At 53.7% G+C, this 25,557-nt stretch overlaps 1 protein-coding gene across 2 annotated transcripts in view; it reads right to left on the bottom strand.

The window, feature by feature from the left end:
• Positions 1 to 1,147: 1,147 nt before the first annotated feature.
• Positions 1,148 to 25,557, bottom strand: part of Znf710 (zinc finger protein 710) — a 67,891-nt gene continuing 43,481 nt past the window's right edge. For both annotated transcript variants that reach the window (XM_055623293.1, XM_055623294.1), the window contains exons 2-5: positions 12,089 to 13,580; positions 7,555 to 7,746; positions 7,071 to 7,245; positions 1,148 to 3,472 (exon numbers count right to left, since the gene is read on the bottom strand). In XM_055623293.1, the coding sequence (XP_055479268.1) occupies positions 3,303 to 3,472; positions 7,071 to 7,245; positions 7,555 to 7,746; positions 12,089 to 13,552 (2,001 nt within the window). In that variant the 5' untranslated portion in view covers positions 13,553 to 13,580 and the 3' untranslated portion in view covers positions 1,148 to 3,302. The remainder of the gene's footprint in view (positions 3,473 to 7,070; positions 7,246 to 7,554; positions 7,747 to 12,088; positions 13,581 to 25,557) is intronic.

Here is a 25,557-nt window from a genome sequence, read left to right as displayed (position 1 = left end):
TGCTCCCAAGCTATATACACACTATCCTCATGCTTCTCTCTCGGCTTCTTGGAGGAGTTAAAGAGTTTCGTAACTTTTTTTTTTTCCCCATAGTATAGTCAGTTCTCTGTATCCAGAGTTGATCTGGGGGAGTCGTGTTGGAAATTGAGTTTAGGAAAGCATTTTATTACTAAGATCACTAAGCTGTATTCTCAGGCCCCCCGTCATCGTCATCCACCTTTCCTTTTTTCAGACATGTTTTTTTATATACTAGGCTAGCCTTCTATGTAGTTGAGGATGGCCTTGAACATCTAACCTCCCTCTTGAACATTGGGATCATAGGCGTGTGCCACAGTACTGTGTATGCACTATGCAGTACCAGGAGTCAAGTCAAGCCTCTGGCAACTATCATCTGCAGCCTCAGCCACAAGTTTAAACTTTTATGTGTATTTTGCCTGCATGTATGTTTGTGTACCACATGCATGCAGGGCTAACTGAGGTCCAGAAGAGGGCATTGGATCCCCAGGAACCAGAGTTAGAAGACAGTTGTGAGCTGCCACGTGGGTGGTGGGAATTGAACCTGGATCCTCTGGAAGATCAATCAGCCCTTAGCTGATTAGCTGCCACTCCCACCCCTAGCCACAGGTTTTATAGTTGCAGATTCAACCAACTCAGGGTGGGAATATTTGGGGAAAAAAAGGCAGGTATAGCGGTGTGTGCCTGTAATCCCCGCATTTTGCAGGCTGAGGCAGAAAGAACACTGAGTTTGAAGTATCTGTCTCAAACAAAACAAAACAAATCTGAAAGGCCAGGTGTATGCACACATAGTTGTAATCCTGCTTCAGGAAGCAAGGGCAGGAGGCCAGTTGAGGTCCAGGCCAGCCAGGGGTATTAGATAGTGAGACCCTGTCTCAAACCTCAAAACTAAGAACAGTACCGGAGAAGAAGAAGCCTGGCGTGGGAGAGCACATCTGTACCCCAGCCCCCACAGGTAGATCTGGGTCACAGAGACCTTGTCTCAAACAACAGAACCCACCCTGGGGGCTTGGAGCATGCCCCCCTAGTTGTCTGGCAGGTCAGGTGGCTGGATGTGACAGGGGAGCCTCATTGGGACCTCCTTGTGGAGAGGGACCTCCCAGCGCAGCGGGAAGAAGCAGGTCCAGTCACCTCACTAAAGAATATCCATTTATTTATAATTATTGCTAAGTAAACTTCTCTTTTAAACAGGAACATAAGAACACAGTAGAGCTCTGCACAAGTGGACTGGCTAAACAGTTGGTTTGTATACAAGTCAAAATAAGTTAGAGTGGAATTCGGCCAGGGCTTCTGAGCCACCCTTCGGGAGGCTGGGTGGGGTGCGGCCGGAGCCTTGCCAGGACCACCCCCAGCTCCCACTGTGCCTTCCTCTCCGCACTACCCAGGCACAGGGCAGGGTTTTTGTTTTTTTGAGTGTGGTGGTACCCCCTCAGAGGGTTGTGCCAACGGCAGGCTAGGAGACGATGAGAGACCCCACCCCAGCCAGACTCTCCCTTCTGTTTCCAAGACCAAGGCTACTGCGTTGGCAGGAGAGGAGGGAGGAGGAGGTGCAGGCTGCTTTTTTGGTACCAGGGGAGAAAGTCATTGTGGAAAGAGGTAGTTTGCAGGGGTGACGCCTTCTGCTCAGCAGGAAATGAATGTCTTCGTACAGTGACGCCTAATCACTGCCACCTGAGGGTCATTGCGATGGGCACCTGGGAGGCCGGGAGCCTTGAGAAACCACACTTGGGCCGCTGTGTCTTGAGCAGTCGCCCTGAGGCCTAGCTTGGTGTTTCCTTTATGGACGCAGGCTTGGGGGCAGTTGGGCTTCAAATCAGCACCCTCTACCCAAGCTGGTTCCCCCTCTTGGTTTCTCAGCCAAAGCTGGTGGCTTCATCTGTGCCTTTTCAGGGTTAGCCCTGCCTGCTCTTCCCCTTGGAGGCTTGGGGTTTGTGGGCAGGGGTCTGGGTGCTCTGGAGCACCTGAGTGTGCTAGTCACTATGTGGAGGATGGGTTGGGGGAGAGAGCAGACAGGTGAAGCAGCTGGCCTCATGGATGACACACAGCCACTGGCTGGAGAGGGCCAGGAAGGCTCTCCGCCTCCCCTTCTCTCCTGAGGCTCCCTGCTAGTGACACACCTCCTGGGCCAGGGCAGTAGTCCCTTCTGGGCCCAAGTCCCATCAGGCTTGCTTGTGTTAGGTAAGGGAAGCAGGAAGCACACAAGAAAACTTAGGCACAAACAAAAACCACCCACCTCTCCATCAAAGATGATAGACAAGAGAGTTGGAAAGGAAAACAAATCACCTTCAAAATACCCTCACTTGATCAAAGCAGATCCTCCCCCCTCATCTCTGGTCTTCAAGTTTCATTTTAAATATGTTGCTCTTCCTGAACGTCAGCTCGCCCACTCCTCACGCACCTGCTCACTCAAACAACAACAACAATAATAAAGTGAACGTTCTAGTTCCCCTCTTCCCACGGGTGGTCTTCCTTGGCTTCCCCTGGGGACAGCCTCTCTTGGTCCCAGAGATATGTCGCCCTTCCCTACTCCATTACCCTGATTTTGTTTGGTGAGGGTGCTGTGGCTGGTACCTTAGCTTGGGACGAAACTGGATGAGATTTGTTGGAAATGCACATTAGGGACATTCTTTCAAACACAGGGCTAGGGTGCTCTGCAGGCTGGCTGGGAGGGTGCTCTGCAGGCTGGGCTCCCCAGCTCTCCCTCAGGCAGGGCCAGGGCCGCATGCATGCCTGGATGGAGCAAGGGGGTCCCAGGAGGTAGAAGGCAGAGTGCCCTGCCTGGCTCTTGAGTGACAGGGGAAGGGAAGAGGTTCTTGGGTCTGAGCAGGGTGGGGGTGGGCAGTGCCGACCTGTGCAGGAGCACAGATGTTCTTAAAGGCCAGAGTTGGTGCGGAAGAGAGACAAGACCTGGCTCAAGCGTTCTCTTCCAGAAGAGCCTCTCTGGGCCTGAGGTGGCTTGGAAAAGACCTAAGTGTGTGCCCCTGTGCCTGTAAGAGGCCTCACTAGCATTTTCCCTACCCGCCCACAGCAGCAGGCCAAGGAGAACCAGATGTGGACCTCCTGGTTACCTTTTCCCTCACTGGGATGCCTAGGCCTGTGCCCAGCTCCCTGCGAGGACAGTAGTACAGTCTCCATTTGGTCTAAAGGTCCCTAGTGGTGCAAATGACTGAGGGTGGGTGGGGAGGGAGGGCTGGGCAGTGGACAGTAGCTTGGTTCTGGGCTGCAGAGGCGCTGCCCTCAGTATGTGGGTCTCACCCTGTGCCCTCCCCGCCCACTCAGCTGGCCTGCTATAGCACATTGTAGTAGGCCATCTCTTTCATGGCCTGCTCAGTGAGGGTGCTGGCCTCCGCGCTGCTGTCCACACTGCTGTAGGTGTAGGCGTTTTCCTCGAAGTCTTCCATTTCCTGTTGGCTGTCAAGTTCAGAGGGGTCGGGGCCTGCCAGCTCCATCATGGGGTCTACAAGAGAGGGGCACAGTTAGGCCTAAACACTGGCCACCCCCATCGTCCTGCCGGAAGTGGGGGCCTTAAAGTCCAGCCTTTGTTTCCTCAGGCGTTTATGGATCCTACTGCTGGGTATCCAAGAGCCTTGGGCGGAACAGATCCTTGGCTCGGCCTTGACTTCTGGGCTGTGTTTCCTGGCCCCTGCTAAGTCACTAAGCCCTCCTGGGTCCTCCTCTGCAATATCTGTCATTGGTTCCCCCTTGCCATGTGACTCATTTAGTGCCCACTGCATGCCAGGTGCTCCCTAGACCTCCTCTCATCCAGCGTTAGCCCGGAACCTCAGTCTGCAGCTCAATGGGCTGAGCCACTTTCTGAGGTCATCCAACAAGCACTCCTGCGAACTTGCAGAGCTCTACCTCCCCGTCACTGTGGGCGTGGTTCCTCCACATTAGTGCACCAAACCAGCCCCACCCTGCTCCTGGCTTCTTGAAGGACAAACTCAGACAAGGTAGGTTGTCAGAGCATCTGGAGACAGAAGAAAGTCTGAGAGGTGCCTTCTAATTCTGTCCAATGGAAATCTTACTGTAAAGCTTCCTGTTGCTACAAAGCTGGCTACCTCCTGAGGGGAGATGGCTTGGTATGAACCGGGAGGCTGCCTGGGACTGTGGCTCACTGGCTAAATGGGTTTGGCCCCTGTCCAGCAAAGAAAATTGATGTTTAGGGGGAAACAGACCTAGCTCAGGGCTCACCCTGATAGTTGGGACCATAATCCTTTGTGGTGGGGACATCCTGTCCACCTCAGGATATCATAGTATACCGCATTCTTCCCATTTGATGCCAGTAGCATTTTGCCAGTTACAACATCCAAATGTCACCTGGGGGTCAAATTCACCCATCCCCCACCCCTGCCAATAAGTGGCTCAAGGATTGGCACGTAACCTAATTCTGACCACTGGGTCAGAAGGAAATGCCAGCTGGCAAGTTACTGGTTTTAAAGAAGTAAGGAAGACAACTTTTTTTCTTTTTCTGGCCGTGCCAGGAAACCCCGTGTTCTGGTGGTGATCTTGAGTCCAGGAGGAAATGCTAATGCTTTGGGGCCTCACAGGGTTTCTCTATGTATCCCTGACTGTCCTGGAATTTGCTCTGTGGACCAGGCTGGCCTCACAGAGATTCTCCTGCTTCTGCCTCCCAAGTGCTGGGATTAAAAGTGTGCACCACCACCAACTAGCAAGATAGGGTTTTTTTATGTAGCCCTGGCTGGCCTTAAATTGCAAGGGTTGCCTGCCTTTGCCTCCTCAGTGCTGGGATTAAAGACATTTCTCCACGATGTATGGCTTTCTCTTTATTTCAGGTAGCCCAGACTATCCTCAAACTCTATATAGCCAAAGATGACCGTGAGCTTTTGGCCCTCCTGTCTCCACCTCCAGAAAGCGGAGATCACACTGGTGAACTACCACACCCAGTTACTAGGATGCTGGGGTCAGACCTGAGGCCTGTGTGTGCTGAGCAAGTGCGGCCAGCTAAGCTATCCCTAACTCCCTCTGATTGTGGAGTCACTGCACCTAGCAGAAAACCCTCTTAACCCTGAAGACAAGGTTAACTGTCCCGGCAAACCAAGCCCAAGTGTTTCCCCTTTAAGGCGTACTACCATGCCATCACAGTCCACCCCTGGTTATTAAAACAAGCCAAACTCATGTCCCCATTTCATCTCCATTATGTCCACTGGTCCAGGCAAGTAGCCCAGGCTGGCTTTGAACTTAGTATATAGACTGCCTCCCAAGTCACCACCCAGTTCATGCATGCACATTGACTCGCCTCCCTACAATTCAACCAAGCCTGCGAGGTGGTGGTTCTTAGAACAAAGCTGCTCCTCGCAGCTTCATGGAAGATGTATGCTGGGATCCGGCTAATCTAAGCAGTCCTGGAAATGAGGGAAGACACTTCCCTCATTCCAGAGAACCAGGTTGGATGGCTCTAGTTATACGCAAAGGCACAAGGTTGGCTTAGTCTCTGCTGGTGACCAGCTACAAGGCAGTTCCGCCTCGTGAAGCTCTCAGATGAGTGCGCAGGGAACAATCCAGACCCAGCTCAGCACCCTGGGTCCAGACCCAGCCGTCAGCGTTAAAAGCCTTCAAACGTCCTGGAGAGGGGGTTCAGAGCACGGGGTATTCTTCCAGACACCCCAGTTTGACTGCCAGCACCCATGGGTGACTCACGCCTGTCTGAAGCTCCAGTTCTGATAGCCTCTTCTGGCAAGCACGTGGTACACAGACATCCACATAAAATTAAATGTTAAAGGAAAATCCTCGAGTGACTTCCATGGGCAGCCAATTTGAGACCTCATCCTGTAAGGTCTATATCAGAGGCAGTCAAGGGGAGCAATACCTTCACTCCATCCAAGAAACTGCTGGGAGTCCAGCAGGTTGAGCCAATTTGGGGTGGCACATTAGGCAAGGAGAGCCTTTGGTTCCCATCAGCAGGTCTGGGGCCAAGCTAAGCTCCAACTCCTCCAGACAGGGCTACAGAGAGCACCCACACACAGACTATAGGCTTCCTTCTTACCTACCAACGCACCTTGGTAAGACTATTGAAAAGCCACCCTCAGCAAGCCACAATGTGCCCCTCCTCTGTCAGGAAGTCCAGGCCGTTTACTGGCCAGATGTTCCAAAACCAAAGCCACTGGCCATTTGTAGTGGTTAGTCAACTCACTCATCAGCATGGTGAAGGCTTAGGAAGGAGCCACAGGCGCGCCTGCCTCCTGCCCGTACGACCTGAAGCCACCTCCCCACGGTGGAGCTGTGGACCTATGGTTAGCTCTGTTGTGAATGGACACAAGTGGGGGTGTCCCATAACAGCTGAGATGTCTACAATCAAGATGTAGCATCCTCTAGAAAGTCTCTCAAAAGGCCTTGAACTGAAGTCTTCCTGCCTCAGTTTCCTGAGTGCTGGAATTGCAAGTGAGTACTGCCAGAACACCCAGCTCTCCTAGGTCTTGGGTTCTGTTTTAGTTCTTACATTCATTATTTGTTCCATGTTTCCCTCTCAGGAAACTTAATGACAGGACAGCCTGTCCCTGTCTACATATGCGGCTGCATTCTCTCTGCGGGCACCACGACAGGTTGAATGTCAGAATTTCAGTGTGTGCTCGGAGGCGTGACCTCGTATGTCCCCCCTTGTCACTTTCCCATCTGCTTACTCAACATTATCATGGTGTCTCATGACAATGGTGAGAGAGATGGCACATGTGTGGCTCTCGAGGCTTGGGACTGAGTCGCCTCATCTCTGCCCTACGGTTCCTGCTACAGGAACAACACCAGAGCCAGCCTCCCTGTGAGGGTCACATGAGTTACACGGCACTCAACATGTGTGTAAGTTATTGTTTTTATTATCGTTTTCGTGAGCCCATGTAAGTCCTTAGAAGAAGACATAAATACCCCCCTCCCCCGTTATTGCCATGACGGCTCTCCGGGCTCCCCCTCTCTCTAGACCTGCGCCCACCTCATTGAAGTCTCGGCCTTGGCCAGCCTCCCTACACCCCTAATTGGACAGGACCCTCCTGAGTGCGCCATGCTGCTGTCATTCCTGCTCTGCCCACTGCGCACAGCCCACCCACCTTGGCTGTCCAGGCTGATGTCCATGACGCCGTGCTTGACCTTCATGTGCCGGCTCAGGTTCCCCTTGAGGTTGAACTTGCTGGAGCAGTAGGGGCACTTGAACGGCTTGCTGCCCGCGTGCAGGTGCATGTGGCCCAGCAGGTTGTACATGCGGTTGAAGGACTTCCCGCACACCTGGAACGGGGAGGGGACCCGAGGGCTGTGGGGAGCCGGCCGGTCTGCTCCGCTTCCTGATCCCCCCCAACCCGCCACGCATGGCACGCTGTCCCCTTCCTGTGCGACCACACAGCGAGGTCCTTGCATCTCCTGCCTGCTGAGCTGGAGGGGTCCTGACCGGAGCCCTGCAGCGGCCGCAGCACAACCTTCACCCTCTCGGTCCTCCAGAAGCTCCGATTCGGCAGCTTCAAGGCTCCGATGGCCGCCTGCCCCGCCTCCCGTCCCCTCCAAGTCCAGGCGGGCCCCAGGGACCGCACCGCGCCATACCTTGCACTTGAAGGGCTTCACAGGCGAGTGCACGATCATGTGGGTCTTGAGGGTCTGCTTCTGCACGAAGGTCTTGAAGCAGATGTGGCACTGGTAGGGCCGGACGCTGGTGTGGATCAGCATGTGGCGCTTCATGTTGGCCTGCAGGGTGAACTCCCGGCCACACACCTCACACTTGAACTCCTTCACACCCTGTGGGGGTAGAAGCGGCACTCAGGGTTGGGGCACTGACAGGTGCCATCTCTGAGAAATTCATTTTTACAAAAAAAAAAAAAAAAAAAATGTTTTTTTGTCTGTGTGTATGTGTGTGTGTGTCTGCCACGGTACATGTGATCGGAGGGCAGCTTGGCTCTCTCCTCCTACCGTGTGAGTTCTGAGCAGCGAACTCGGGTTATCGCGCTGGCTGGCAAGCGCCTCTACCTGCTGAAATAGCTGACCGTCTGGGGTACGGCTGGGAAGAATGGTAAGGCTGCTGTTCCGGGCTGCCTTCCACCCGATAAGGCAGACACAAACTATATATGCCTTCCCACCCTTGCCTGTCAGGTGGGCATGCAAGCATGTCTGCTACAGCAGCGCACAGAGATAGAAGGGGTCTGTCCGTCCATCTGTCTGTCCATCCAGCAACCAGGCACCTTCCCCTGCCAGCAGTCAGCGCCACGGGCCTGTGACCAGCAGGACAAAGCCTTGGCCTGGTGGCCCGAACAATGTTCATTAACATCAAGGATGGGTGTGTTTGTTTCTGTTCAGTTCCATCTCTTGGAGGACACATCTGTTTGGAAGTATGAGTAAAGCTTCGCTGCTGGAGGGAGCTTATCGGAGGAGAGCCTTTCTAGCATACTGTGTCTGAGCCCCAGCGCTGGAAGATGGAGGCTGAGGCAGGATGAGGCAAGTTAGGGCTACACAGGGAGATGCTGGGTATAACATAACATAAAGTCGGGAGGGCTCGGGAGGAGAAAACAAGAAAAAGCTGTATGTTGCCAGTTGTGGTAGCACAGGCCTGATACTTGGGAGAGGTGGAGGCAGTAAGATGGAAAGGGCAAAGGTAGTCTAGGCTACTGAGCAAATTCAAGGCCAGCACAGACAACTTAGCAATAAAAAAGAGTAGGGTGGGGTTTGGGCTGGAGAGATGACTCGGTGGTTAAGGGCACTGGCTGTTCTTCCAAAGGTCCTGGGTTCTGTTCCAGTCTTCACACACATGGTGGCTCACACCCATGTGTAATTCTAGTCCCAGGAGCTCTGTCACCCTGTCTAGCTTCCATGTATGTGGCATACCCACACACACACACGCAAGCAAACACTTCTACATGTAAAAATAAATAAAAATATAAAAGCTGGGTATGGGGACACAAAAGCAGACACATCTCTGTAAGTTTGAGACCAGCCAAGGGTACAGTGTGAGACTGTCCCAAAATAGAGGGGGCCGGGGAGCTGGGAGTCTATCTCAGCAGTAGCGCACTTCAGCTACCAAAGGTTGAGTCCTAGGTCAGTCACTAACACACACAACAAGAACCTTTGTGCGCGCTGAGGAAAGACGACGGACACTCAGGGCTGCATAAAATTCTGAGCTGCAGCTGGGCTGTGGTGGTGCACACCTTTAATCCACCACTCGGGGGGCGGAAGCAGGCAGAGCTCTGTGGGTTAGAATCCAGCATGGTCTACAGAGACAGTTCTAGGTCAGCCACGGCTACACAGAGAAACCTTATCTTGAAAAAACAACAACAACAGAAACAAAATTCTGAGTTGTAAGACCACAGACACCTTGATGGTGTGCCCCCCCAAATCTCCTGGAGCCGAGAGCCGCCTGTGCCTGTCCAGCGGACAGCCGCAGGCCCCTACCTACAGAGGTGCATTCCATGGGGTCTGGGATGGCCCAGGAGTTTTTAGCTGCAACAGTATTCCCCTATGGTTCTTATCACGGACCCCCAGCCCCAGGAGACACTGGCTCCGGAGCAAACTGTCTGGTCTGGACTGCCACATCTCTCTTTACGGCCCAGAGCTGACACTCGCCCAGCACAGAAATGGGGTGCTGTGTGCACAGGGGATGCTGGGAGAGAAGAAGGGGTCACAGTTGGGTGCTGTTGTACTTCTGGGGAACAGAGAACCCCGCTGGGACAGGGGCATGTCTACGGCACACGGCACAGCTGTTCATCTTAATTAGCTGTCCCAACTAGTTAATATGAAGTTTTTGTATTCTGTGTGTTGTGTGTGGGTGCTGGGGGCCCAAGCTAGGGTGCTCAGGATACTTTAGCAGACCCCCTGTATGTTCTCTTAGCATAAGGCCACATGACCACTAGGGGGCCCCATTTAAGAGTTGGGAGCACAGATGTGCATGGGGTACAAATGAAGACACTGACACAAATACTTGCAGCGACCTCAGCGTACCCTTTATGGCTCAGCATTTTAGTATGGTGGGGGCTCTGAAGCCTCTGAGTAGAGGAGAAAGACGGCAAAATACACAGCCACACATCACCGTTCATTCCCGCCCTTGCAGACATTAATAATCAATTACACGGTTTTACCGATGAGCTGAGGGTCAGCATCAGAACCCTTCTTGATGTCATACACTGAGCAGCCTGACGGGTCAGGCCCGACGGGACAAGCGTCTGCAGGGGAACCTGCCAGGGGTCCCTGCTCTCTCGTTCAAGTTGTCGGGGCTGGAGAAGTTCGGGCTTCTGGCCTGGCAGGCTCACTGTAGTGTCTTCTGTGACACTACAGGTCACAAGTATATGTGTTGTTGATGAGTGCTGCTGAGAGCGGAGGTCACGGGAGGGGATTGGGTCCCCCCCACCCCCGGAACTGGAGTCCAGGAAGCTGTGAGCTGCTGGATGCGGAGGCTGAGAACCAGACTGGGGCCTCTGTAAGAGCAGCCGGCGCTCTCAACTTCTGAGCGGCCTCTCCAGCCCCCTTTCCTCTTTTCGTGAAAATGCCCACATGGGCACTTGTACGTGTGGAGGCCAAGTCAGCATCAGGTGTTTATCCCCAGGAGCTGTCTAAGTTTTTGTTTGTCTGTTTTGCTTGAGACAGAGTCTCCCATAGGGACCTGGAGCTCGCCCATTAGGCTGGTTCGTCACAGACCTCCCAGGATCTGCCCACTTTCCCAGAACTGAGATGAAAAGCACGTGCCAGCTTCTTACACAGTGGCAGGGGACTGGCCATGACTGCACCAGGGGCATGCACGGCCCCATCTTCTACATTTATCTGTTTGTGTGTGTGTGTGTGTGTGTGTGTGTGTGTGTGTGTGTGTGTCAATCCGCAACTAACAGGAGCTGGCTCCCTCCTTTAACCACGTGGGTGCCGAGGATCAGACTCAAGTTTCTCAGGCTTGGCAGCAAGCGCCTCTGCCTGCTGAGTCATCTGGCCGGCCTTCCCCGGCCCCATCTATCCCTCTTTTCTAATCGTATATATAGCTTTGACTTTTCCTAAAGGGAAGCCAAAGGCTTTGCTACACTTGTGATCCTCTGCATTTCTGGCCATAGCAGCCACCTCCCTGTAGCATCCCAACTCTCCCAGGCCGCATATACAGGAAACACGGAGGGACCCTTTAGTGGCAAGGGAGTTCCACAAACATTTCACACAAAAATCTTTAAAATTCCTCTGGTGTGTGTGTGTGTGTGTTTGGTATGTGTAAGTGCCTGTGTTTGTGTAGGTGCGTGCGTGCGTGCGGGTGTATGTGAGCCTGCCCGGGAACACGCACAGGTGGAGGCTAGAGGCTGATGTAGGAAGTTTTCCTCAACTGCCCCTCACTCAACTCGGTGTTTTGGCTATGCCATCTGGCTAGTGAGCCAACAGGACCCCCCTGTGTCCTCCCTCCACTAGTGGGGTGAGGCACACCCACACACCCAGCTCTTTTAAAAAAAAAATATATATATTTTTTAATTTAAATTTATTTTAAGTGCATTAGGGTGAAGATGTCAGATCCCCTGGAGTTTGTGTTACAGACAGTTGGGAGGTGCCATATGGGTGCTGGGAATTGAACCTGGGTCCTTTGGAAGAGCAGACAGTGTTCTTAACCACTGAGCCATCTTTCTAACTCCCCCACCCACCCAGCTTTTACAGTTGTGCCGAGAACCTGAACCCTGAGCCATCTCCCCACGTCTCAAAAACACTTTAAAGCCCAGTCTTTAAAAAACCCAAAACTAATTTAATTTATGTTTCTCATACTCTACTAAGATACATTTCTGAGTATGAAAGTAAGGAGTCAGGGCTGGAGAGACGCCTTGGGGGCTAAGAGCACTGACTGCTCTCCCAGGGGACCCAGGTTTGATTCCTAGCACTCACATGGAGGCTCATGACCACCTGTAACTCTGATTGGGGGGAGGGCCTGACCTCCGTGGGCATCGGGCATACGCTGGGGTGTGGAGTCACACGTGCAGGCAAACGCTCGCACACGTAAACCCAAAGTGCACCTTCAAAAAGAGCTTCACCTGGGCTGACCTAGATAGGCCCCTCCAGGGCTCTGGAGCAGTGCTGAGGAGAGAGAGCGACAGGACAGCCGAGGCCGGGGTGGGGGTGGGGGTGGGGGTGGGGGCCTTACCTTGTGGGTGAGGGAGTGCTGCTTGAGGTGGTGGATCTGGCTGAACTCCATGCCGCATTCGGTGCAGACGAAGGGCCGCACGTTCTGGTGCTTGAGCATGTGGTTCTGCAGCTGGCTGCGGTAGTGGAAGGACTTGTCACACTCGAGGCACTGGTAGAGGGTGGGGCCCTGGTGGGAGGCCAGGTGGCGCTTGAGCTGGGTCAGGGTGGAGAAGTCTAGGCCGCACTCGACGCAGACGTGGCAGCGGCCGCTCTCGTGCTTCACCTCGTGGGCCTTCAGCTCGCTGGGGTAGGCGAAGCCGCGGCCGCAGAAGTGACAGCTGTAGGGTTTGACCTCCGAGTGCAGCAGCATGTGGCGTTTGAGGTGGCTGGTCTGCGTGAAGGCCTTGTGGCAGACCTGGCACTTGTGGGGCCGCGTGCCCTGGTGCGTGAGCAGGTGCGTCTGCAGGTGGCTGGGCTGCTTGAAGAGCTTGCTGCAGTGCGGGCAGGAGTGGGGCTTGATGCCGTTGTGGCCCAGGATGTGCGTCACCAGGTTGTACTTGGACGTGTAGGACTTCTCGCACATGCGACACTGCCAGCGCTTCTGGCGGTCGCCCGCCTCCACCAGGTAGGAGTCGTCGATCTGCACGTTGATGTCCAGCCGGTCCAGCTGGGCCTTCTTGTGGCGCTCCACTGTGGAACCTGCCGCGTCGGCCTCGAACTCGCTGGACTCCTGCCACACGAAGCCCTGTTCCGGTTTGACGAGTTCTGGCGATGTCATGCTGGGAGGCTCGGGGTTGCCCAGGGGTGCCAGGTGGGGCGGCTCGAAACCACATTCAGTGGGCAAAGTTTCTGGTCCAGGTAGTGCCATGCTGGGCTCGGGGAAGCCGTCCCGGGCTGGGTCCGGGAACGGAGGATCGAACGGGACCATGTCCAGCTCTGGCCTTGGAGTTCGAGGAAGGTGCCGGAGCGTCCGGGGTTTGCGGCTGAAGGCGCTGAGGTCGATCATCTTGACGGCGCTGCTCTGCACCAGGGCCTCGCAGCCGCCGCTGGCCACCTCCTCGGCAGGGCCCTCTGCAGGGCCTGGGTCCTTGTCGTCGCCAGGTACAGACACCTCGTACACCTCCTGCTCCTCTTCCTCTTCCGCCTTCTCAAACTTGACCTTGGGCACCAGCCGTACCGGGGGCCGCGTCTTCCTCCGGGTGTGCTTCTCAAAGGCCGCCTCTACCTCCAGCACTTCCTCTTCCGGTGGCTCCTCCAGGGCCCGCCCATTACAGGCCAGCTGATAGATGTCGGGGCCTGCCGGTCCCGGCTCCCCCATGGCTGTCCCAGACAGTTCTGGCCCTAGGTCTGGGTAGAAGGCCTCAGCACTTATGGTGGCTCCGAAGAGCTCATTTTCTGAGACCAGGCCCAGCACGGCAGCCTGGGCCAAGGACAGCACCACCACAGCGTCCGTCTGTGTCCCTGAGTCCATGAAACCTTCCATCCCGTGGCGTCTGGCTACGAGGGCATTTCTGTGGGAGAAAAGGGCAGGTTAATACTTCTAGTTCCCATGCCAAGTGGGCAGCAGACTCAGGGAGGACAAGGGTCCGGCTAACTTGGGGGGGGGGTGTGGCCTCCTGCCTTGAGAACGTGATATGCCTGTGATTATGGGGAGCAGTGTATGCAGGCACCTTCACATCTCTGAGAGGCCCTGGGTAAGCCCCACCCCCTGCTTGCCTAAGTCTTTCCGTGTGTAAAACAGGGGGCGTGTGGTTTCGGTACATGTGCTCATGGTCATCTGGCGAAAGGTCAGCGTTGTCAAGCTGTGGGTTGCTTTTTTTTTTTTTTAAGATATGGTCTCTAATCCAACCTGTAGCTCACCCACGGACTGGTCTAGCTGGTCAGCTACCCTGAGGGATTCTCCCAACTCTGCCTTCCAGCTCTGGGGATACAGGCTTGTGCCGCCATTAACGGGGTGCTGGGGATCAAACCCAGGTCCTCAGGTTTGTGCGGCAAGCACTTTAGCCGCAGAGCCACCTCCTAATCCGGGTTCAGTGGTTCTTAAGTCGGGTCTGATGGCGCCCTCGGAATTCTGTTTCAAAATGCATAAACATGTCTCGGCCTTTTTTTTTTTTTTTTTTTTTTTAAAGACAGGATGTAGCCTCACTATGTAGCTGAGGAATTTGCTATCTTACAGCCCTAGCCTCCTGAATGCTGAAATTGCAGACATGTGCCTCCAAGCCTGGTGATTTATGAACGAAACTGAATGCCTTTTTATTTTCGTTTTTGCAGAGCTGGGGACTGGACCCAGGGCTCTGAGCTAGGCGAGCACTCATCCTCTGAGCCCCAGCCCTTCTGTTTTAAAATTTAATCACTCCATTATTTTAAGAACTGATTAAAAAAAAAATACCCACCTACTCAAAATACAATGTGCCACACTTCTAAAACACGCCACGAGTCCCACTGGCTGTGCTGCCGGAGTAATTAATTTTGCACAGACCCTGGGAATGTACTGTGAGGTGTTGAACAATTGTTGCCATTAGTGATTGCATGGCTGCATGAATGAGGATTAAAAATAAAACATATACAGGGTAAAACAATACAAAAATAAATTACGTTCTGAGGCTGGTTTCAAACTCGGGTTAGCATCGGTCAGCCTGATGCTGTCTATCATACAAGCCATTGTTTTCCTTAATTAACTAAATGCCATATCTATATATACCCAAATATACTGATAAAAACATAGCTTTAGCTGACCCTGGAGTTGCACAGGAGATCTTATGGCTAAGGCTGGTGAGACCACTGATTTGACTGTTAAAACTGGACCCCAGGTTCATGGTCATTGTTTTCTGACCTAACAGGTTCTTGTAGACAATACCGCTGTACCCCATTCCAGCTGTACAACCGTCGAAGGCACCCTCCTTCCCCCTGGCTCCCCAAGCACCTCAAACCCCACTTTTGCAAAGTGGTTCCTGCTTGGCTGCCCCTTTCCCGGCGCTGCTTGGGTGTTCTGCCACCAGCCTCTCCCGCCTGCTCTCATGCCCATGCCAGCTTCCCCAGGGCTGTGGCGCACCAAAGGCATAGCCCCGCACCCTGCCCCTGCTCTGTTCCTGACACACTCCAGAAGAGTGGCACTAGAGGGTGGTTCCCACACGCTGTGCTCCCAGGGCTTGGGTCAGGCACATGGCCAGGACAGTCCTTCCTCAGGAAATCAGTCCGGGCCTGGCACTGCCCTCCCCTCCCCCTAGCAGAACTCAGTGGAGCTTCCTCTTCCTGAGGAGGCTGGCTAAAAATACCCCAGACAGGAATCCGGCCTCCTTGCAACAGACACAGAAGATTAAACTATTAAGCTCAGAGCAGGGCTCTGGTGGGAGGGGTCAGATAGGAGTCATGCCAGGGGCTTCAGGGTCCATCTGCAGCCATGCAGGGGGCTAAACTCACTTCTGGATACCCTACGCCATGCCCAGCTGCACTTAAGTAGGGATTTCCACTTCAGTCACTTGTAATTGATTACAAAAAGGTCACTTCCATGCCGCAGCTTCTGCATCTAAGAACTGGGAATGAGGGCACACAAGAAAGGTACGGGATTCCAAAGAAGCATGATGCAGGACCAGGATCTTAGTTAATTACAGAATCCCAAGTAAGAGTAAAGATCGATAGCTTAACCATCCTAGATCTCCAGAAAGGCAGTCACAGGGCTGAAAAAAAACTTTTCTTCCTTGTCCCAAACTCAGCAAAGCTTTGGTGATTGTAAGGACAACCGTTGAGCACTAAGAAAATAGTTCCTGAAAATAGTATTGCTAAATCCCAGCCTAGTCACAGGCCTGGTGCTTAGAGAAGGTGAACCAGATAGGGCTCTGTCCCCAGGGAGCCTACAGAGGAGACCCTCTGGGTCCGTCACAACTTTGTCCAGTGCCCACTGGTCACTGCTAGCTTTCCTGAACACTCTGGGAAATGCCACTGCCATACCTGCCTGTCCCAGACACAGCACCAGGCAGCAGTCGGAGTGCGTGCAGTGGCTTTGAGCAAACAATACACTCAGCGAATTTTTCTAGCCCTGTCCCAAGGCAGAACCCATGGGGGATTCATGGAGGATTCATGGCAGAGCCTGTGCTTGGAACTTGGCACTGGAAGCTAGGTATAAAAGCACACGCCTGAAATCCCATCACTTGGAAGGTAGCCTAGGTTCAGGAGTTCAAAGCCATTCTCAGCTACATACTGAGTTTTAAGCAGAAAAAAAAAACAAAACCACAAAAGAGTAACAACAACAAAAGAGAACTTGGTTTGAGTGCTGTTGAGGCCGTCACTAGGTCTGTCATGTCCTAGTGTAGCCCAAAGCTGCTTCTTCATCGCCTGCCTACGGAGGGCTTCTGACTTGAAACAGACACAAGATGAGATGGTGTGGCTTTCCTCAGAAGCCCAGGTGTCCTGCCCCCACCCCCACCAACCTGCACCAACTGATGCAGAGAGCCCACTTTACATTCGGATAAGAGCATGACCACTGACCACTTCGCTAGCCCGGCTTGAGGGGAGAGAGAAATCATGCAAGTAACCTTTCACACTGGGGTCCCCTCCAACAAAGAGACACTCACTGTCACACACTCGGGATAAAAACAAGCCCATCCCAGGCCATCTGGGCCTGCCCTTCCTCCAGGAACAGGTGGCCGTCAAAGGGATTTCCCCAAGAGTCAGTGCTCTTGGAAGGCTAAGGGTGGGGCCTTAAGAATTGTCACTCCTGAGCCACAGACATGGCAGCAGCTCTCCAGCTCATTACTGAGGGCTCCAGGCCCTATTTAAGCCGGCAGCAGCCTCACCCCACAGCACAGGGAATGGTGCCTAAACTACAGTGACAATTCTTTTGTGTGTGTGTTTTTTCGAGACAGGGTTCCTCCGTGTAGCCTTGGCTGTCCTGGACTCAATTTGTATACTCACAGAGATCCACCTGCCTCTGCCTTCCTGAGTGCTGGGATTACAGGAGTTCTTAATGAGCAGGCTGCAGCTGTAGCTGAGTCTCACCAAGCCATCTCTAGCACCCAGGAGAACTCCAAATCCAAGACTCCTGAGTCTGAGTGAAGGAGCTGCTCAGGGCCGCCTAGGGCCAGCAGAAGCCTACAACCTGGTGACAAGGGCTGGACTTTATGGTCTCTTGGGGTAGCCATATAGGCTGTGTATGCATGAGTGTGTATTATGTCTGCCCAAGTGTGTGTGATGGGTGCGGAGAAGGGGCTCTGTTGAGGCAGTGGTAGAGAGACTAAGTGAGGCAGATTCTAAGTGACTTGCTGCTCTGTCTGACATGCAGAGATAAGTGGAGGGGAGGTGGCCTCCAGTCCAGCATCTCTTTCATCCTCTTAGACCAGTCTTTTGGTTTAGTTGTCCCCAAGGCCGCTGGTTCCTTCTCAAGCTACAGCCTCTTTGATGCCCTGGCCCAGACTACTCAAGGCAGAGGGACCCACAGGGGACCCCACCACTTGCAGCACGGGGATGCTGTAGGCTCCCAGGGGCCGACCTCCCCCCCCCCCCCCCCATGGCACCTTCCTTCCCTAGGCAAGGCCTTTCTTTATCACTTGTGCTGGGGATTCAACCAAAGCTGATGGTGTCCAAGTGAAAAGGGTTTGGAGGGCCCTGTGTTCTTCCAAATTGCATGGCTTATGACGGGGTGGGGAGGTTGGGGTGGCTATCCATTAGTGCACCTCTACGAAACTCCTCCCACTCCTCAGCCCGCCTCTCCTCCTCCCCAGAGAAAGTAAATGCTAGAGGGTTAAAGAGTAGCTGCCAGAGTGTGGTAATGCAGCTAAGGGAAAGAAGAAAAGGGAAGGGAAGGGAGGAAGGAGGAGGGGAAGAAGAGGAGTGAGATGGGGGGGAGAGAAACAGAGGCCTCGGAGGACAAGAGACAAAGGCAGGGAGGGGGAGGGGACCCAGAGAGGCACAGAAGCCCGCGGCTGCCCTATTTCCCAGGGCTCAGCATCACCTCTGGGCCAGAGGGTCAGGCCTGATCCTGGGGAGGGAGTAAACTCTCCCCTTTGAGACCCAGCAGCAGCCTCCCCTACCCCAGAAAGGGCCCCAGGCTTCTCACTGTTACTCCAAAAGTGCTTTGTCTCTGTTCTCTGGCTCCCGTGAAGACTGATAAAAGCTCAGGGACCAAGTGACACCTTCGGGTCTCAGTGTCCCTATCTACAAAACAGACAAGGGCCTACTTGGAATCCCAGGGTTATGAAAATCTACAACCCCTATCCTATCTGACTGCCACACAGGGACCCCTCATTACAGAGCCCTCTCTTACCACACAGCGCTCTAGCAGCTCCTATCCTCCACGGAGACCCCCCTCATACCCCTGCTTAAGGGTAAGGAGGCTTGGCCGGGTGGTGGTGGCGCATGCCTTTAATCCCAGCGCTCTGATTTTGAGGGCAACCTGGTCACACAGTGAGTTACAAAACAAAATAAAACAAAAAAAAGCCAACCAAAGTCAGGAGTGTCCCACAGACTGCCCAAGCCAGCTGCAACTGACCAAATCTGGTGATTACTTCCTGAGGGGTCCCGAGGAGCCACTCCCCAGTGCAACCTGCGCTCATACTGGGAGGCCAAGTTTGCCCTTGGATCAAGAGGTTACTCAGGCTTTGGGCTGCATTTGTCCAACGGAGCCAACTGAATTAACATCCATTTACCAAGCACCTCTCAGGTGCCGCCCGTATACACAGCAGGGGACAAAATCAAGCTCCCGCCAACAGGTGGAGCCTGAGTTCGGAGAGCGGCCGGAGGTGCGGCCTCTAGTGAGAGGGGCGGGCTCTCACCAGAGGGAACAGGAGGGAGGAGGTCTCAGTTAAGGTTTGGCACTCAGATCTGCTATTAGCTTCGCCAGTGGGAGGAGGTGGTGCCCAGGCCCTGGGGGCTGGAAAGGCAGGCCCCAGGGTGGGGCGGATCGCCTGAAAGAGGCGAGTGCCTGGCACACAGCTGAAGACACACTCCTGGGAATTCACCTGGTAGCAAAACCTCCCTCTTGGCTTCCCTCTGTTGTTCGAACAGTAAAGTGCTCATATCCTCAGAGAAGAGGAAGTGAAAGCCCAGAGCTTGTGCAAACCTTATAGTCTCGTTTCTGTCAGCCACGGGCCACCCACAGTGTGGAGGGGGCCATAGGAAGTGGAGCTGTATTCCCTCTTCCTCAGCTTCCCCTTTCCTGAGGTCCAACTTCACAGAGTTAGACGGGAGTTGGGCCACAGAGCACACACAGGTCTGATATATGTCAGCCCCTGCTCTGTTTGGCCATTCTCTAACCCTGACAGGTCTTGAACTTGTAGCCTCAAGAGATCATCCCACCTCAGCCTCCAGAGCACAAACTCGGATCCCCCCTCCCCACCCCCCCAGCAGCACCCCACTCCTCCAGTACTCCGTAGCCCAGGCTTGTTTTCTGCTCCTGACTGTCCTCACTCCCAAAGGTGAGGGTTACAGGTTTACGCCACCACACCAGGCCTTCTGCACCTTCTTTTTAATAAGGACATTGAGGCCACAAAGAGAGGAGCCATGATGGTAGAAAGGCAAGGCTGGACTTCGGGTCTCCAGCCTGGACTACCATCTAGGCCTATGGCCTGGAGGCTAAGTACCCATGCCTCAGCCTGCTGCCTAAGGCTTAGTTCTCCTGCTGGGCCTCAGCCCCTCTCACACTTGATCGTCTTTGTCCATGCTAACGCCTCTGTCAGGAAGAAGAGTCACCCAGGCATCAAGAATGAATGAAGAGAGGGGAGGGAGGCTGAAGGGATGGCTCAGGGGTTAAGAGCAGAGCTGCTCTTCCAAGGGACCTGGGCTTGATTCCCAACACCCACAAAATGCCTCACAACTGTCTGTAACTTCAGTTCCAAGGGATCCAATGCTGCCTTTTGGCCTCTCCAGGCACTGGCACACACATTAAGAAAGAAAAGAAAGAAATGGATGAATGAATAAGTGATTCTAAGGGCCCCTTGACGCTCAGCAATAATGGCCCTGCTCTGAAGTCACCGGGACCCTCTTCACAGTCCCTCACTCTTCTACCAGACAGCGCACACCCCCAATGAACAGATGTAGCTTGTTCTTTACCGTAAAGGCTGGGCACGCACCTCAATGTAGCCTTTGCTGGAGACCCCTTTCTTTAACCATTCTGCCTGGTCTTAGGATTGTCCCTGCAGGCAATGCTGTCATCTCACAGCCCTACGGGCCCTGTGCCACTCTACGAGACTGATGTAGGATTTCAAGTCTCACTATGCTCTCCGCCACCTACTAAACATAACACTCCTGGCCCACAGTTCTGGGCAGGGCACTGCTGTCCAGCACGGAGGGCTGTAAGGGCAGAACATAGGAAGAAGGGTTGCCACAACTCAACCTTCCTGCTAGCAAAGAGGCGATTCAGCTGGCCAGCCTCCAGGGGCCCAGCAACCGCTCACGTCATCACCTGCCTACGTCATCACCTGCCTATGCCAGGTGCGCCCAGTGTGTAGGGGACCACGACCACCTCCAGCTCACTCCAACCCAAGCTCCCCACCCCCTCTCCGTATTTCTCTGTGTGTCCTAGGTGGTCCCTTCCTCTCCCTTACTGCCCTCTCCTCTCTCTGCCCTCATGGCTCACTCACTGTCTCTACACCTTCTCCAGGCCCTTACTCATCTCCCTTCCCAATAAACCTCCTTTATACCGGGTCTGCTGTGTGGTGTAATTCCTCAGGGGGTTGCACCTTGGAATAGACCCGCCACGGTGTCCACGCCCGCCACCCGCCGCTGTATGATCATCATAGATCATAACACTTCCTGTAGGAAATGTTTTGAACTTAAGAATCCTGCCACCAGCTTGTCCCTTGCCCTCAAATTCTAAACTAGTCGAGAGAGAGAGAGAGAGAGAGAGCGTGAGAGAGCGCTAAACCAAGTGAACAGAGATCAGGCAGGTCAACCCTGCTCTGGATCCCACTTTCCCTTCCCACTGTGCTTGAAATCAAAGGACCAGCCTGCTCTATCCACGGCTGCGTGGCTACTTCACTGTGCACTGTTTTCGGCCACAGACCTGGCCTGCAGGTGACTTTTGCGTGTGGAGTTCCACAGGCCAGGGATGCTCTTTCTTGTTCCTCAGCCTTCAAGTGCCTTCTAGTGCAGGTGTGACACCTGCAGGAAATCTCCCCTGTGCCGACCCACCTGCCCAGGTCCCACCCTCTCTAAGTTCTTGGCAAGCTCAAGTTTAACCCTTTTCTAATACCTTTCCTTGCCAGGCGTGCTGCCGCACACCTGCAGTCCTGGCACCTGGGAGCTGGAGGGTCGCCCCCAGGTTCAGCGGGGCTACATGCCAAAACCGTGTCTCACAACAAAGACGAAATGCCTTTTCCTTTTTGGACTTTATAATTTTTAAGGACTTGTTATTGATCTATTTATTAGGACAATTACTGGCATAGTGTGTGACATGCCAGTGAGATGACACCTCCCAGGGGCGGGGACCTGGTCTGTTTGCTCACCCCAGCAGAGCCTTGTGAGAACACACACTCAGGGAGAAAGAGGAGGCTGCTGGGGAGCACAGCTTGGAAAGCTGCCACATGGAAAGCCCCGGCCTGGCCTCCCTTTTCCTAGTGGCAGGAACAGTCCTTCTTCCCAGAGGGAGGGACAGCAGGCTTCCTGTTTCTGGAAGGTAAATCCTTCTCTTTCCTCTAATTCCAGAAGCAAAAAAGAACACACGGCCTCTATGACAAGGATGCTGTCTGTGCTGGACTCCAAGATCCCCAGCTTAATAGAACAGAGAAAAACTTTAGCTCACAATCGCAAGGACAGGTAAGAATCACCAATGAGGGGACAGCACTCACTGGGTTTGACACGTGAGCAGCCCTCTAGCAGGGGAACGTTTCCACCTTACAGACTCAGAATCCAAGGCAGTCCCTGCCGGCAGGGTGAAGCAGGCTCCCCAGGGTCTCTACTTAGATCTGGACAGGGCAGGCTTTCAGGGTCACTCTCTCCCTCCTTTGCCAACCTAGCTGGACCAAGGAGACTCTCATGGCTTCCCTTCCTCTTCATCTAGCCTCCTGTCAGGCCCCTCCTCTGCAGAGTCCTCTACCTTCTCCATCCTGTCTTCCTCTCCCTCCATTCCTCCCCTCTTCCGTTTCCATGGCAACCCCATCCTCCGCTCTGCCACTCGGTCTTGCGTTCCCATCTCATCTCTTTTTCTCCTCTTTCATCTCTCCCATCATCACAGTGTAGAGTCCAGCTCTCCCCCCATGTCCTTTGCTTCTGGCCTCTTGCTCCCTTTTACTCGCCTTTTATCTCCTCCAGTTGCTCTCCTGTTATCTCAGAGTGACATTTATTTGTCTCTTGCTTAGAAATAAAAGAGAGAAAGGAAGGAAGAGAGAGAGAGAGAAAGAAAGAACGAAAGAAAGAAAGAAAGAAAGAGAGAGAGAGAAAAAGAAACCCTAGTCTGTTTGGCCTGGCTCTTCCAGTTCGGCTCCAGCAACCCTTCCCTTGAGCCAAAGGGTCAAAGACCCTAGATTGCAAGGAGGAAGGAAACCTCCCAGAAGGGACCCCAGTGGAAAGAAGAAAACACACAGTTGGGGATGGGACTTGCTGGAGAGGAACCCTCAGGACAGAGCAAGGAAACCCCAACCCAACCATACAACAGCCTGAAGGCCCCTCTCCCAGGTCTACCTGGCCTTAAGAACAGCACTCTTCCCTACAAGCAGGTGGTGGAAATCACCAATTCTTCAGGGTTCACTTTTTAAGGAGTGGGGTGGGGCTAGTGGTAGAGCACTTGCCTGCCATGCAGGATGTTCTGGGGTCTTTTCCTGAGGGGAAGGCACGATTGAGGCATTTTTCCTAGTGTCCTACCAGCTCCCTCAGACTGTAGGGGCCAGGCAAGGAGATGGATGTATGCGCTTTTATTTTACAGACAGATGACACTATGCTCTTCCTCACTCCAGGACACAGCAGCCCCAAGCCTAGCCTCCTCCAGGACATGACACTGCTGTGTTTAATCTGCAGTGATCAGAAACAAAGGTCTAGGCACAGATTTACCACAGAAAAGCAAGCAAGCTGATTATGCCAGCGGCCCCAGGATTTCAACAACAGGACAGATAGGTTGGTAGAAATGGTATCAAGTCCTCTGGTGACATGGAGTAGGATGAAGGGCACAAGGCTATGAGACCTTGGGAGTAGCTGAGACTCTTTGGCCTCTGAGTCCTGGGCTCCTAGGGCCCAGATGGGGTCCTGCTCTGTTCTGTGCTGTCAGTGAGGCTGACAAGGTTCACTCCAGGATGTGGCAAGCCACAGGGTGTGGGACCCACAGAGATGCCAGGGACATCACTGCTGTTCCGCTGAAACGTTTGCCAGATGGACGGGGCCCAGAAGAAGCGAGGGGAGATGTTCTGGAAGGAATCAGCAAGTCCAGGGCCTCCCTCTGCAAATGAAGAGACATGTCTGTCTTCTCTCAGCTCTGCCGCCTTGAGCTGTGCATCCTCGGGCAGGTGGTAGGCTCGAGTCTTCTGGGGTGACTCCTTCTCTGCAACCAGGATGGTGACAGGGCAGGAGCCACCTCACACTGGGCCCTTCCTACTGGCTAGGTGTTTACATTCTGAGATTATGGATGTGGAGAATGGCACCTTGGTAACAAAACCCACGTCACAAGCTGGGCACAATGGGGCATACCTGTCATCCCAGCGCTTGGGAAGTCAAGGCAAGAGGATTGCTGCAAGTTTAAGGCTAGCCTGGGCTAGGAAGTGAATTCCAGGCCAGCCAGGGCTCTGAGACCCTGAGGCTCTGAGACCCTGAGGCTCTGAGACCGTGTCTCAAAAAAAAAAAAAAAAAAAAAAAAGGAAGGGGCGAGGCATGATGTCACATCATGCCTTTAATCTCAGGAGGCAGAGGCAGGTGGATCTCTGTGAGTCTGAGGCCAGCCTGGTCTACAAAGGGAGTCCAGGACAGCCAGGGATACACAGAGAAAACCCTGTCTCAAAAAATAGATAGATAGATAGATAGATAGATAGATAGATAGATAGATGAGTGAATGAGTGAGTGAATGAATAGACAGGGAAGGAAAAGAAAAGAAAGAGCTGAGAAAGGCTTGTTTCACAGGAGGGACTGAGGCAGAGGCGAGCTAAGCAACCTGGCCAAGGCCTCAGGTTGAGTGGCGTCTGGGCCTAACCTCATGCCTCTGCTTTTAAGGGAAAGCACTGAGGGAAATGCTGCCATCTGCAGCTAAGGCTGTGTGCAGGCAGGACGCCGGGATGGGCGCCGCTGCCTTTACTATTTCTGCCTATGGCCATTATCTGTTCTAAAGGTCAGGTGGGTGCTGGCTGGGTGCTGGCAGGCGACAAAGCTCTTCACGACCAAAGACCTTACTGTTTCTTTAGAGAGAAGATGAAGAGCCACAAAACACAAGTGCAAAGTATCAGGCTGGAAATGAGTATGGGGTACCACCACAAGGCCAAGTGACCTCGTGGCCCCCCTGGCCCATGGGTATTCTTCCATGTAAACCAGCTCTGTGGGAGACAACAGAGTTGGCCCGAGCTGCAGAACTAAACTCAAGTTTGCCCCTTCCTGCCACGCTGTGTGGGACTCGTCACCTGGCCTACAGAATGGGACAAGATTTCTTCTTTCTAGGGTGTCAGGAGGTGGAAATGAGGTCCACTGGACAAATGAGACTGACGTAGGGTGCACTACAGGAAGGTGGGTGGGGAGGCTTTGGGTTGGATGTTTAAGGAAGCTGTCATTCAAACAGATGCAGCGGGCACAAGGGCTGGTCCAGGCACAGGGTGGAGAAAGGAAGGGAAAAAGGACAGAGAGGTGCTGAGGTTGGAGGACAGGCGAGGAGTGTGTCCTGGCCTGGAGCCCCCATCTCCTTTCTCATGGCAGCCAGGGTGACTCATCCCGGGGCCTCCATCCTTGAGCAGCCTCTCCAAACCAAGCTGGCACTGAGACCAACTTTTATTTTGCAGTCACCAACACACCCAAGTCAGGTCTGGATTTATGCCAGAAGAAGTATAATTTGGGTCTGCGGAGAAGTCAGACACACACACACACACACACACACACACACACACACACGCTACCTAGGGGGTCAAGGGCACAGACCGTCCTTCACCTGCCACACGGCCATAAGGGGAAGCCCTGTCCCACAAGTCCACATATTCTGCCCTCAACCTCACAGTCTGCAGAGGGACACGCATGTGTGACGGAAGCCGCTCGGTGGAGGAGCAGGAGGAGGCTGGGGTCATGTTAGTTATCAGGGCACATGCACGGCCGTCTGCCATGTCTACAGGTACCAGATGCTAATAGAGGAAGGGTCGAAGAGAGCCTGGCTGGTGCAGGCTGCAGAAAGGTAAGCATGGAACTTGTAAAAAGCAGAGAGTCAGAAGCACGAAGGGCCCAAGGGATGGATGGCCTTGAAGGTAGGTTCCTGGAGGAAGGCAGGCTGATGGATGGGTGTGTGGGATGCCCGGAGACAAACCTGGCTTCCTCTATCTGGATCTTAAAGGATGGCACACAGGAGTTTGTGAGGGGCCAGGATGGATGTCATACTATGGATGT

The sequence above is a fragment of the Psammomys obesus genome, unplaced genomic scaffold (assembly GCF_907164565.1).
Source record: "Psammomys obesus unplaced genomic scaffold, mPsaObe1.curated_primary_1811, whole genome shotgun sequence".
Classification (NCBI taxonomy): Eukaryota; Metazoa; Chordata; class Mammalia; order Rodentia; family Muridae; genus Psammomys; species Psammomys obesus.
The sequence above is the reverse complement of the archived record's forward strand: the minus strand, read 5'-3'. Positions and strand labels throughout refer to the sequence as shown.